The sequence below is a fragment of the Lynx canadensis genome, chromosome D3, assembly GCF_007474595.2.
Source record: "Lynx canadensis isolate LIC74 chromosome D3, mLynCan4.pri.v2, whole genome shotgun sequence".
In the NCBI taxonomy this organism is placed as follows: Eukaryota; Metazoa; Chordata; class Mammalia; order Carnivora; family Felidae; genus Lynx; species Lynx canadensis.
This window is the reverse complement of record NC_044314.2, coordinates 9,070,417-9,085,045: the sequence shown is the minus strand read 5'-3', so window position 1 is coordinate 9,085,045 and position 14,629 is coordinate 9,070,417. Positions and strand designations below refer to the sequence as shown.

The 14,629-nt window shown below is 37.4% G+C and overlaps 1 protein-coding gene across 5 annotated transcripts in view; it reads right to left on the bottom strand.

Moving 5' to 3' along the window:
- TMX3 (thioredoxin related transmembrane protein 3) overlaps positions 1-14,629 on the bottom strand; it is a 47,008-nt gene that overhangs the window by 18,655 nt on the left and 13,724 nt on the right. For 4 of the 5 annotated variants that reach the window (XM_030336031.2, XM_030336032.1, XM_030336033.1 and 1 more), the window contains 5 exons: positions 11,091-11,136; positions 9,666-9,746; positions 7,384-7,483; positions 6,670-6,747; positions 926-992 (listed from right to left, as the gene is read on the bottom strand). In XM_030336031.2, the coding sequence (XP_030191891.1) occupies positions 926-992; positions 6,670-6,747; positions 7,384-7,483; positions 9,666-9,746; positions 11,091-11,136 (372 nt within the window). The remainder of the gene's footprint in view (positions 1-925; positions 993-6,669; positions 6,748-7,383; positions 7,484-9,665; positions 9,747-11,090; positions 11,137-14,629) is intronic. The other variant, XM_030336035.1, reaches the window with a different exon arrangement.

Genomic DNA, 14,629 nt, shown 5'->3' with positions numbered 1-14,629 from the left:
GCATTTACTTTTGCTTCTCAGGGGCTGTGTGGGATCCAACAGATGTTGAGTTTCACTGTTTCCCTTGAGATCTAAACGATCTCCCGGAGCCCCTGTGAGTTTGCTCCACTGGCCCGAGGAACCTCGCTGCACAGTTCTGAGATTGTGGGGGTAGGTATTTGATAATGCCAAGGAACTGCTGCAGATTTTATTAAGTGTTATAACAGCACGTAATTATACATAAAGGAAAAATAACATTTCTAAAAAGATGCATAACAAGGCACATGGTGATGAAAAGCCTCTGGGATTTGCTTTAAAATACTTCCAACAAAGAAAAAAAGTGTTGAAGCAAATGTGGTAAGATCATGGTAATTGCCCAGCCTGGGTGATGGGGATGTATTTTTTATTACTCTAGCATTCTCTTTATTATGATGTACGTTTGGTAGAACACAAGTATTTTAAAAATAGACTAAGTACTTACTTCACTGAAGAAATGTTGAACAGTAGGTGGGTGGTTACTCTGTCAGGAAGGGAGAGATGGGAGCGAGGGCAGAACATACCCTACAGGGACTTCACCACTATCGAAGGGGTTTTAGTTATTCATCTTTTTGTGAGTCTGCAATGTTAGATCTTTTTTTCCTATATAAATAATTTTGAATGCTTTAAAATAACGCACAGAAATTGCTCAAAAGACAAATGACCAGACGAAAAAAAAAAAAAAAGAAAAAAAGAAAAAGAAAAGAAATTCATTGTAGGCAAGACCCAGAAAGCACATTAGATGGAAAAACGAAAGTTGAAGGGCAAGAAGAACCTGTCAGTCACTCAACTAACGGGAGACAGAGGAATCGTCGAATCTGCCAATTCTTTGATCAACACCTAAGTCCTATAATAGACACAGCATTTTAATTTCAAAATGTTTTACATCAGTTAAAACTTCGGAACTTACCATCGTAAACAAAGTAAGTTTCATCTTTGAAAACAAGTACAGCAGGCATCTCCTTCAGTATCACATACTGCAAAAATAAGACGCGCAAACAACTTTTATCATTCTAAAAGTGTTTAATCGGTAGCTATAATTTCAAAAGTATCAAAAGAAATCAGAAAAAAAAAACACAGCAATAATGAAATTGTTGCAAGCGGTTAAAAAGCAGCCAATCCCAAGCTTATCCAAGGATGGGTTTGGCATCTCTATACATCTCCAGGTACAGTGCCCTGTTTGCTGTGAGAGCCATGGAATATTCTCAGAGCTGACAACAGAGGTAAAGACACCACAGGAAGTACAGAAGACCCACTCTGAGGTAGGGAAGAGCAGTGGCTGAGGTAACGATCGGCACTGGTGGACTCAAGTCCCTCCCTGCCATTCCTCGACTGTGTGACACTGAGGCCACTTGTGTCCTGGGGAGTCGGGCTTTCTCCTCTGCAAATCAAGGACACTGAGTCCCTACCTCACCACAGAGTTAGGAAAATTAAGTCCGCTAACAAATGTGAGAGCAGGTTTAAACTGTAAATTGGCTTTATAAATGGGAACCTATAATGGCAATTAATAATAAGAAATTCTTTCAGAAGGCATGCTGTATTTATTTCAAAATAGTACTAGTATTATATAGTAGAGAAATCAGTATCCATGCGGAACAGATATAATTTGGGTAAGCCACACAGAATTATTCCATGATGTGGTAGTAATGAAAAGTAACAACAATCAATTGATAACTAATAAAATGAAAATAAAAGTAACAGTAAAATAAAAATAAAGATGGCTGTTCTGGAAATATCAAAAAGGGGGGAAGGCATACCTCAGTAATATAGAATGAGCTGTTTACATGACTGCTAAAAAATGGTACAACACCATGAAAATAACTATTTTATTTTTTTATGAATATGATTTATTGTCTAATTGGTTTACATGCAACACCCAGTGCTCATCCCAGTAAGTGCCCTGCTCAATGCCCATCACCCATTTCCCCTCTCCCTCACCCCCCTCATCCACCCTTAGAGTTTGTTCTCTGTATTTAATAGTCTCTTATGGTTTGCCCCCCTCCCTCTCTGTTTGTATCTAGCTTTTCCCTTTCCCTTCCCCCATGGTCTTCTGTTGAGTTTCTCAAGATCCAGATATGAGTGAAAAAATAACTATTTTAAAGGCAGCAGAAAAGCTTGTAGGTAAGGCTCTATCATCAAGTAACTCTATTCGCCTGCTCTTGGCAACTCATCTACAAAGGTGCTTCGAAAGTATTTTTTAACATTCGGCATCCCTCTCTTTCAAGGATGCCCCTGAGGTGGCTGTACTGTTAACATTACTAGATACGTGGAATCTTGCAGCCTTTGATTTCCATAGATTCTGAACCCCTCGTCCTCTTTCTTTGTGTTCCTTAAACTATCTGATATCACGGTTATATGTCTATAGGCCATTTTTCTCCATTTACCTTTAAGTATCCTGAAATTAGAAATTGTCTTCATCTGTATATCCTTTCTTACACTTACTAAGGCTTTCAAAAATACTAGCTGAAAAAGTAGCTGTAAATCTAAGGAAGCTTCTCATGACCAAATATAAAATTCAAAATGGGGGGGAGAGGGAGGGGCATAAAATCAAGGGCTTTGTCCTTACTTGAGAATTCTCTATGGGAATAAAAATCCTCATATGATTGTGAAATAACAGACTCCCCCCAGCAGACTTTTGCAACCACATACACAGAACTAAAAAAGAGATGACAAATATTGCTATTTGCAGGAATAATGAAGCGATGTTTGAAGAAAACTAGTTGAGAGGCTAATAATAATAAATACAGCACATGAGGGGTGCCTGGCTGGCTCAGTCTGTTAAGCGTCTGACTTCGGCTCAGGTCATGATCTCACGGTTTGTGAGTTCGAGCCCCATGTCGGGCTCTGTGCTGACAGCTCAGAGCCCGGAGCCTGCTTCGGATTCTGTGTCTCCCTGTCTCTCTATCCCTCCCTGACTAGTGCTCTGTCTCGCTCTGTCTCAAAAAACTTAATATATATATATAAAGTAAAAGTAAATACAGCACATGATAACCAACAGTCTGTCCAGGTAGCAGACACCATCTGTGCTCACCCAGAAGCTTAGGTGCTAGAATTTTGATCTCAGACACCTGTCACTGCAGAAGGACCGGGGTGGCATCAGACGGTGTCAGGGGATGAAGCCAGCACGCTCTCTGCTGTACTCCAAAGAAACTGCTTGGAGAGCTTCGGAGGTGAAGGTGCAGCGTACATCCTCATCTCTAACACTAAAATGTGGTCCCCTGGGCTTTGGAGAGGAGAATGGACTAAAAGTTCCAGTTCCAGTCTATCCTAGGCCTTTCTAGCACACTGAGACAGTCCAAAGAAGTTCATAACCCTGTGGGGCGTCTATTTGAGAATCTAATGGCAAGTATGGCTCTTCATTCGCCCTATCTTCTCCTCCCCATCAGAAATAAATGCGTAAGCAAAATACTACAAAATAACTTCTTAGACCAAACTAAGTAAATAAACCTAGAATGAGTTTAAACTGACCAGAAATTGTCTGAGGCTCCCCCAAGGAGCTGAAACGTTTATGTACGTATTGCAGGAAGCACTAGACCATACTCTAGGTAACTCAGTAATCTTCTTAAATCAATAGTATCTAAATATTAGAAAATCATAAACAAAAATTAATCAAATGTATATTATGACTTACCTTTGTGGGGAAAAAAAAAAAAACTTTTGATTTTTTGTAACTTATACTGATTAAAAAGAAAAAGCTTCCCTTGATTTCATGTTTCTCGTCAGCTCCTGCCAAATTTCTCAGGTCCCTTCTCAGCAAAACCTTTCTAAAGAGAAGTCTACACTTGTAACCTACAATTTCTTACCTGCATTCTGTCAAATGACACCAGTGAGGCACCTGTCCCTCTCATAAAACCACCAACAACCTCCATGTGTGGACAAAATCACAGTTAACTGTACTTTCCTCATCTTGACCACTTTGCAAGCACCTTGCACAATGGATCCTTTTTTTAAAAAAAATTTTTTTTAATGTTTATTTGTTTTGAGAGAGAGAAGGAGAGAGAGAATCCCAAGCAGGCTCCGCACTGTCAGCTCAGAGCCTAATGTGGGGCTCGAGCTCACAAACCATGAGATCATGGCCTGAGCTGAAATCAAGAGCTGGATGCTTATTTTTTTTTTTTTTTCCAACGTTTATTTATTTTTGGGACAGAGAGAGACAGAGCATGAACGGGGGAGGGGCAGAGAGAGAGGGAGACACAGAATCGGAAACAGGCTCCAGGCTCCGAGCCATCAGCCCAGAGCCTGACGCGGGGCTCGAACTCCCAGACCGCGAGATCGTGACCTGGCTGAAGTCGGACGCCCAACCGACTGCGCCACCCAGGCGCCCCAAGAGCTGGATGCTTATTAACCAACTGAGCTACCTAGGTGCCCCTGGACCTCTCATTTTTAAACATTTTTTTTTTTTTTTTTTTTTTTTTTTAAATCTTGGTTTTCCACTCATCTTGTTTTCTTACTCACCGGCTATTTTCTTCATATTTTCTTTTGCAGTCTTTAGGTCCTGGGCCCACTCATTTCCTTAAAAATTTGTATCCCGTGTCTACAAAGTTTTTTACACAGCCTTAACTCCAGAACCCTATATCCAACTGTGAATCTGATGCTTGTACTCAGATGTCTAATAAGTTGATCACTCACCCATTCCCAAATGTGTTCCTTTCACCATATTCTCAAGCTCATGGATCACACTATCACCTACCCAGTTTTTAAAACCAAACACCTACTTATCAAACTCAACACCCAAAAAACAAATAAGCCAGTGAAGAAATGGGCAAAAGACATGAACAGACACTTCTCCAAAGAAGATGTCCAGATGGCCAACCAACACATGAAAAAATGCTCAGCATCACTCATCATCAGGGAAACACAAATCAAAACCACAGTGAGATACCACCTTACACCTGTCAGAATGGCTAACATTAACAACTCAGGCAACAACAGATGTTGGTGAGGATATGGAGAAAGAGGATCTCTTTTGCATTCTTGGTGGGAATGCAAGCTGGTGCAGCCACTCTGGAAAACAGTATGGAGGTTCCTCAAAAATTAAAAATAGACCTATGACCCAGCAACTGCACTAATAGGCATTTATCCACGGGATACAGGTGTGCTGTTTCAGAGGGGCACATGCACACCCATGTTCATAGCAGCACTTTCAACAATAACCAAAGTATGGAAAGAGCCCAAATGTCCATAGATGGATGAATGGATAAAGAAAATGTGGTATACATATACAATGGAGTATTGCTCGGCAATCAAAAAGAATGAAATCTTTCCATTTGCAACTACGTGGATGGAACCGGAGAGTATTATGCTAAGTGAAATTAGTCAGAGAAAGACAAAAATCATATGACTTCTCTCATATGACTTTAAGAGACAAAACAGATGAACATAAGGGAAGGGAAATGAAAATAATATAAAAACAGGGAGAGGGACAAAACAGAAGAGACTCATAAATACGGAGAACAGAGGATTACAGGAGGAGGTGTGGGGGGGGACGGGCTAAATGAGGAAGGGGCACTAAGGAATCTACTCCTGAAATCACTGTTGCACTATATGCTAATTTGGATGTAAATTTTAAAAAATAAAAAATAAAATTAAAACAAACAAACAAACAAACTTCTAGCAGTTATCCTTGATTCTTCCCCTTTCCTCCAGGTCAACAAGCTTGAACAATTTCATTTCCCAAACCCAACATTTTCCCGTCTCCCCATCCCTTTGCAAACCTCCAAGCCCGAACTTGCCAGATTACTCCACGAGTGCAACTGCTCTCTGTGGGTCTACTCTCATCTCCGTCCAATTCATTCTGCTCTTAGCAGAGGAAAGTCCTTAAGATGAACATGAGACCAAGTCCTTCACTAACTTCAGCCCATCAACATGCATGGCCATGACCTGCAAGGCCTCCTCTGGCCTCTCTGCCTATCTCCTTTCTCGCTGTGTTATAGCCACACTGGCCCAGCACCTGCTTCCCAAATACGCCCAAGAATGTTCTCATCTTGGGCATTTGGAATATCTGTTCCCTATTTCTAGTTTACTCGGGCCACAGATCTTTGCAGGGCTCCTTCACATCATGTAAGTCCCAGCTCAAATATTTTCTTCTTGGACATTTCTTGAGCAACCAATCTAGAACAGCCACCCCACCCTCCTGTTTCTACTATCACAATGCTCCTTTACTTTTTTCATACTAGGTATATTGTGTTTATATATTTGTTTACTGAACATGACCCCAAAGATGTAACCAGCAACAGTAAAATTTAGCACACTTCCTCTTTCCATGAGCACGTAAGCTCCACCCTATCAGGGTCCTGAGGATCTTGCTTGTCAAGAACTTAGTAGAGCGTCACAGCACGTGATTAGGTAAGCAACTGTGAATTAATATATAAAAACACATCACTCCATTGCTTATAAGCCAGCTGAAGTGTTTGAGTTATCACTTCTTACTACTGCTATTATTTTAAAGAAGAAGACAAGCACGGACCTAATAAACACAGTCCTTAAATGCTAGGAATCTAGTGGTATTTACTTATTAATAATAAGCAATCCGGTACCAGTAGTAAAGAGTTAATGTTTACTGTTTCTATACATATGACAGTAAGTAAATTTGATAAATCAAGTAATAATTGAAAAAATTAAATTAAGTCATTAAAATCCAATTTTAAATATTACCTCAGGAACCACGTCTTCTGAGGCAGAAAAGAAGTATGTATACACAATTAATTCTGAAGCAGCATCTATGTATTTCTCCTGTGAAGATACAAATAGAAAAGAGGTGACTTTTAAATACGAGGATCCAAATTCATTCCTCATTAAACATTCCGAACAGCGGTATCATCCCCAGCAGTCTCGTCACAACTGGACGCCTCAGTGTGTTTATGTGAGGAGATGATGGAATGTTGAGTAGCACATGAAGTAAATGGTTTCTAAAGCAAAGAGACCACTGTTACTCAGTGCTTTTATACTCCTCTAAACAAAGTTAAGTGTAAGATAAGCTCAATTCCTATTTGTTAATTTGATAGTTACAGGAAAAGATGTGTGTTTATACATATATAAAATGATCTTTAAGAAGTTTACACTTAAATTGCATTCTGCAGTCTCAAGGAGCCAAAAATGCTAAAAAGTAACACTAAATTTGAGTAACCAGGTTAACGAGAGAAGAAATACTAAGGCAAGCAACACCTTTGAATTCATTTCTGTTTCATGAAGCAAACACAATAGAGGGCATGTAAGAAAGTGTTTTCATTAGAAAAATACTCACACTGAACTCTTATTACCAATAAGAGTGAAGTAATTTTGAGTTCTGGATGAAGTTTTGGCTATACGGAAAATTCAATTACAATACACCTGTTACTTGTGACTTTAAAAAATAAAACCATTTGATACCTTCAAAGGTGACTCTCCACCTATATAAACAAAAAACACACGATGTCTCTTTTGCACATGTTCAAACATCTGCTGACTTGGAAGTGGCCGAATTAGAGCCCTGTTTGAAAGCAAAACAAAAAACTAACTTGTGTTTGAACTAAAGATAGTACACAATATAGGTCTAAAGTTATGAAGTTTTAATGTTGTGTTAACTGCATTTTAAATAATCACCCAATCCACATAAGCCTAATAAAACTATAGCCATGACCACTATTTGTACCCACATAATAAAAACATAGTACCCACAAGTTAATCCATCAATTTAAAAAATAACTTAAAAAAAAAAAAAGTAAGTTTAAAGTATATCCCTTTAGAGAGTACCATCTTAACCAATATTTTGGTAGGCAAGAACAGAACTGTAATCCATCGAGAGTCCTCAGCTAAAAATAAAACGATCCACGTGAGAATTACTTTTCTTTCTCTTTCATGAGATCGTTCACGCTAACACACTGTGAATGTGTTACCTCAGGAAATTAGAAATACTATGTGAAGATTTATATCCATTTAAATACTAGATAGCTTATGTCAAACGTTATTATCAAACATATCACTTACAAAGTGTTATTAAAAAAACTAAAAAAGAGCCAGTCTTCTTAAAAATGTGGTCTGCATTATCAGATTTATCCTGCACTAAATCTGCAAAAAGAGTAACATAGCGTTTGCAAAGGCAAACATATTTTCAAAATGCACAATTCCTCAGATGCACTGCACCACACTCACTGCTCGCCTCTATTTTCGTACTTGAGTAATTAACCAGCAAGTGATGCAAGTCCAGAACTGAGCCACGAAATTTCTGTGCAACAGAGTCACCCCTGGTTACATCAGAAGACCATCTTAAGCTTAAAGTGAAACTCGTTAAAAATCGCCAAAATATAAAGACGAATCTAACCACAGGGAATAAAGTACATCCCACACCAATGCCCTACAATAATGTAAAAGGTATCTTAAAATTTATTCAGAAAGCATTTATAAAGAAAATGAGATATGCAATCAATGAGAAAATACAGTGAAAATTATATCAATAAGTTTTGCAGACTTGAATAAAGATCATTCTGTGTCTTTTCTCAAATACTTTAAGCCCGGCAGTGTCATGCACTCAACAAATCCCCCCCGATATCTCAATTTACTTTAAAGCTCTTTAAAGGTATCAATATAATATATCCTGTCAAACTCACAAGAAAGTGCCTATACTTTCGAAGTTAATATAGGCTAACCTACTTTGATGAATGTTCTCCTTAAGGAGTTCCACACACCCGCACTGAATAATTATAAGCACCAACTTTCTTTATACCTCAGCAAGGTAGATGTAGATTAAAAAAAAAAAAAAAAAAAAAGAATCACCATATTCAAACCAACAGGATGCTTATGAAAGAAAGTCTGTTTCCTTATCAGTAAAACCTCAGAGATCTATAACTCAAATAGACATCTGGGTTCTAATTATGCCACATTCTAAGCAAAATGTGCAATAATACCTCACAGTTGGCAGAAAGCAGCATGTAACAGATCAGGGAAAGTATTTTAATTAGCTGTATCTAAAAAGAATTTTCCAGTATCACAGGACAGGGATTAAACCCAAGTCTATCAGAAGAATAATACCGTGGGGTTTCTTTCAAAAACTCCAACATTAGGTAACAAGAAAAATAAGTTGATATAAATGAGGCAGTACAAGAGCAAATTTATAGTAAAATAAAAATTACAATTCACAAAGTTGTTAGAAGTAATCAAATTTTGAAAATGCTTCAAAAAATCCACTGGGGTAGGGAGCCTGGGTGGCTCAGTCGGTTAAGTGTCCGACTTCGGCTCAGGTCATGATCTCACAGTTCATGGGTTCGAGCCCCGTGTTGGGCTCTGTGCTGACAGCTCAGAGCCTGAAGCCTGTTTCAGATTCTGTGTCTCCCTCTCTCTCTGCCCTTCCCCTGCTCACGCTCTGTGTCTCTCTGTATCAAAAATAAATAAACATTAAAAAAATTTTTTTTTTTTAAATCTACTGGGGAAAATCTTTTTTCTACATATGAAATGAATTTAAACAGGTTAACAAGTACATAATACATATCACAGTTCTTTTTGTTTCTTTGAAGTATCTCTCTATACGCTGCATAACCCTACCTTCTGTCATACATGAACAGATTCTACTTAGGTTAAGCCCCTAAAAAATGTGCATTCAATATGGTCTATTAAAACACATTTAATTTTAAAATATTAGTATCCTATAGTAAAGGCCTTTCCTAATAAAAACTTACCCAGATACTCTGTGAGCAAACTCAATAATATCATCTTTAGTTCGTGGTCCTCTATAATTATATGCCAAGTCCCCTTTTAATCTTAAAAAGAAAAAAAAAAAGATAAAAGCTGAGATTATTTCAACTCTTTTAGTACATAATGCTAATCACTACTGTCTCATAAAATTACAGAATATAAAATAATAAATGCAGAGTTTTTTTAGAAGCGGCATAACCATGTACAATACAGTGGGCAACTGGCTTCAGGGGACCAACAACTCAAAATATAAAGGAAAAGGCTGCATTTTATTAAAATTACATGAAAACAGTTTACTCTGTATTTGATACTTGCATTGTACCTATGCCTTCTGTAAAGTGCATAATCTACACATTCATGGTCAAGAGCTTGTCAAAGTAGTACAATTCTATCTTCTCTAGTTAAAAAAAAAATGACAGGGAATTAACAGTATTTTGGTAGAGGGAGAACAAATTTTAAGCAACACAACATCATAGTAACTTGACAGAGGCTCTAAGATTACAGAGTAAAACAATGCATAAAACACCTATTCTAGAAAATTATGATAATTTTCCAAAAGCCTGTCAACGAATTATGTGTCCAACTGTGATTTAAAAAAAAAAAAAAATGTGAAAGCACAAGGGAATACCTATAAGTAAACAAAAAGAACAGAAAGGATAATTTACTTGACACAAGTAAAAGAGGCTTAGCAAATGCTTTTTTGAAAGTAGGGGAAGGAGGGAAGTCAATATAAAACCCCAGAAATAAAAAATTAAAATTAGCCAAATTTGGAAATTTGAGATTTTAAAATACTGAAAACTTACTTTACTATAAAAATAAATTTCAAAATCATCCCTCAACTCGCACACTACCAAAATAAGGAAGAAACTCAAGAGAAAATTCAGTAAAATTATGATTATCAAATAAATCCTTTAGAATTAATTAGCACACCATTTCTCCCAACTTATATACATACACTTTATATTATACTTCATCAACACTTTCAGGTTAGAATTAAGTCCATCAATTTGATGCTCTTGGTTTCTTTCATCTCTACTGAAATAAGTCTATTTTAATTATAGAAAAGTAAAATTTGTTAGGAGATGATACAGCAGAATACACTCTTGAGCTCCTCAAGGGTAAAAGCCCTTTTTCATAATCGACAGCTGGTCATCTGGTCCTGCAGGACGCCTGTCCCACAGGAAGCGCTCAGAGCGCATTCAACGAGCTAGCCGAAAACACCACATTCGCTTCAATACACAGAAAAGCTGAAAGATGCAGTCCCTCTCCTTTGATCACATACTGCACCTAGAAAAAACTGCTGAACCCGTCTTCAATCCTCCAAGGAAGCTACTAGAAATTAATGTAATAAAACGTAAGCAGAGTGAACTCATAAAAATACACATATAAACATACAACACTCAACTTACAGCTTAATTGTTGGATAACCTCGAACTCCAAACTCTGAAGCAATGCCTTGATGAGAAAAAGAATAAATAATTCTAAATTTTTTTTTTTAATGAGAAACTAGGTAGTAAATGAGCCTTTTACTTAAAAATATAGATTTATACAAACCCTTATAGCTATGTTTTTAAGTCTTTAAAAAGGATATAAATTCACACACAAAAAAGAAAAAACATGACATTCTCGTACAAAACAATTACTTAATAATCCAAATTATGGCCAGCACAAAACACTATGACAAATTAAGGAATAAATGCCAAAAGAATCGTTAAAAGAATACTTATTTTAAAAGATATTCCTGTTAAAAAAAATATATGTAAATAAAGTCTCACTTATCATCTGATTTCATTTTCCAGGACAAATACTTTTTTCTAGGTCTCATTGGCTCCTTGCAAAAAATAAAAATAAATAAAAAAACAAAAACAAGCAAAACCATGCTTTCCTTTTCTAAATCTTAAAATAACTGCATTATATTTTAATTTTTAAAAGATAAATTTTATTTGCAAAATTACTTAAAGAATCTGTACTCTATATATGATCTAAAAGCAACTTTATCTACTTGTTTTAGAAGTTTCTGCTACTGTAATAACCTAGAATAATTCTAGTCACTTTCAAAGATTATTCTGAAGTCCTCATGTTAATTAAAATGAGATACAGTTGCTACAACGGCATCTTTTTGAGGGAAAGAAGAAACGAGAACAATCAAATACAGAATTAGGACTTGAAGAGATATGGCAATCACTACTGCAAATTAATACTAACCTCCTTTACAGAATCAAGGCAATCAGGACAGTAAAGAAATAAAGCAGTCTCCGTAGACAAGATACAATATATTTACACAACCATACAGTTTAGGTAAAATATAATGTATTTATTTATATGATCTTTCCCATTGTTAATTTTAGTAATTTCTAGGATATCTCATTGTGGTTGGGTAGAAGGACACTACACTATTGCACGTGGGTTCTGGTTTACCAATCACTCTAGTAATCATCCATCTCTGGTTTCTAGGTACTGCCCAATACACAAGAATAATGACAGAGTGAACCTGTGGCAAAATAATAGTCAAAATCTCTTGGCCTTCCTTTGTCATTAATAGAGTTTCTCCCTTGAACACGAACAAAGGTGACTGAAAGGGTCAGGACAGTGATGAACTGGTTTTGATGGACAGGGTCAGGGTCAGGGCAGTGATGAAGTTTTTACTGGAAGCAACGCAGACAGCAGAGGTTAGCATAAATAACTCAGGTTCTGAAGATAGAGGTCTTGCTTCTGAAAAGCCAGATGAACTTAAACCAATTACATACCTGCTTTGTGCCCATCTCTACTGCAGGATTTAATTCTGCCAAGTCTATTCTAATTGGAGACTACAGGAATTGAGACTGACTTCTGAGTAAAAAATATAAAAATGATATGGGGGGGATTATGCGATAAAATATGTCCTCAATGACCCCTTCCCAAATGAAGGAGGTGGGGGCAGGTCAGCCCTTATTACTTTCAACTAAGACGAATATAATTGACTGGGAGAGAGGTGTATATGCCCCTAATAATTTAATTTATTGTAAGGTTTATTTTTAAACAGACCAATGAAGAAGATATGCAATCATTGAGAAAATGCAGTGGTGGTTCTCAAAACAGTTTTCAGAACAAAAATCCCGGCTCCACATTTAAGTCCCAACCACTTAATTTCCTTGGCCTCAGTCAGCAAATGCGTCAGGTGGAGACAGATGTATACCACCCACTCTTTAGTACCCAGACTCTGAGCATTAAACTTCACTTCTGATATAATTTTGACTTGACAGTGACTCCTAAAACCACATCTCCCTAGAGGAAACACAAACAAAGCATGGGTTATAGACGTAAAATGATGTAGGTTAGGGTTCCAACTTCACATTTATCATCTGGCAACTCTTTCCCTTCTGAGGACAGCACTCATCTGGCTGGCCTTGTGGATGGGATTTTAAAATGAGAAAGCATGTGGACAAGAATCTAAGAAGGAGCCTGGCACACAGAGATCTTCAAATGTTAAGTCCATTTCCTTTCTATTTTTGATCCTGATCTGTTAGGTAGCTGCTGACACATCAACGTATAGAACAATAAAAAGAACTTTCGATGTAAAATACCTTATAATTGATTTCAGTATACCTTCAACTACGCCTTGAGACAATTTTGTGAGCAGGGGAAGGGAAGGGTGCTAATGTCACTCTTCAGATACCTAATACTTAGGAAGATGTGGTAACTTGTTTTAGCGCAAGCACTGAATCGGTAGCAGGGCTATGACTGAAGTTTTAACTTTTTGTTCTTTTTCATAGCAGAGACCTGAGATCAATTTTTTCACAAACCCACCTATAACATGAGTAACTTCTCTGGAATTGTATCATTTTAAATGCTCGTAAAATGGGGTTAAACATACAGCCCCTTATTTCCTTTTTCTCTTCTCCTTGAAATGATAACAACTTGATAGTGGAGACAGGCTTGGATGTGAAACATGATGATCTTGGAATCTGGTCCTAATTCTGCCTCTAATTTTGGTGTCTGAAACCACTCAGTCATTTCACTGTTAACTACCTGCTATTACTTCATCTATACAGTGGGCTGGGAGGGGGGTGGGGAGAAGGGAGGGGCCAGCCTTAATGTGAAGTCCTCAGCTCAAAATACTATTTTTAGCATTTACCGAGTGTCACTATGTGTCTAACATGAAAAAGATATAAAATATGGCAGCCGTTCTCAACTGAGAGATTTTGCCCTCCAGGAGACAATGGGCGATATCTAGAGACATTTTTGGTCGCCATAAATTAGTGGGAGGCTGGGCTGGGGAGAAGGGTGCTGCTGGTATCTAGAGGGTGGAGATCACAGATGATACTGGCAAATCAGTTTTACCTTTCTAGATTATAAGCCCTTTTGATCAGTGACTCTGTTTGAGAAATGCTCAGTCTTGGCACTCCAGACATTTGGGGCCAGATAATTCTTGCTTGTGGGGAGAGGCTGCTGTGCACTGTAGGATGTTCAGAAATATCCCTGATCTCCACCCTCTAGAATTTCAGCGGTTTTGTAATAGGAATCAGTACACTGTCACAGAGAGTATCATGACCTGTTTTAACTTACAAATGAGAAACAATTCTGGTTCTCAATGAAGAGAGACTAAAATATATATCTTTATATAGTTTTTTAACGTTGATTATAGCATTATTAGTTAAAACCATGCATCAAGAAAATCTTCACACAATTCCAAACACACGGGGCAGGATAATTCATGATAGTTCAACTTCCTAGTTGAAGAATTCTATACACAGAGATCTTCTGAGTGTGATGACGTGCACTTCCAATCTGTGCAATTACATTATTGAGAATAAGGTATGTCACATCCTCTAAGAGGTTTTCCATAATTGATCACTGAACAATCCATCCCTCTCCAAGCCCTATAACTAACTGTTCCCTGGAATAATACTTTATGGTTCTCCAACTTGGGTAGCAGAAGTACCTGAAGTCCCTGTTAAAAATACAGATT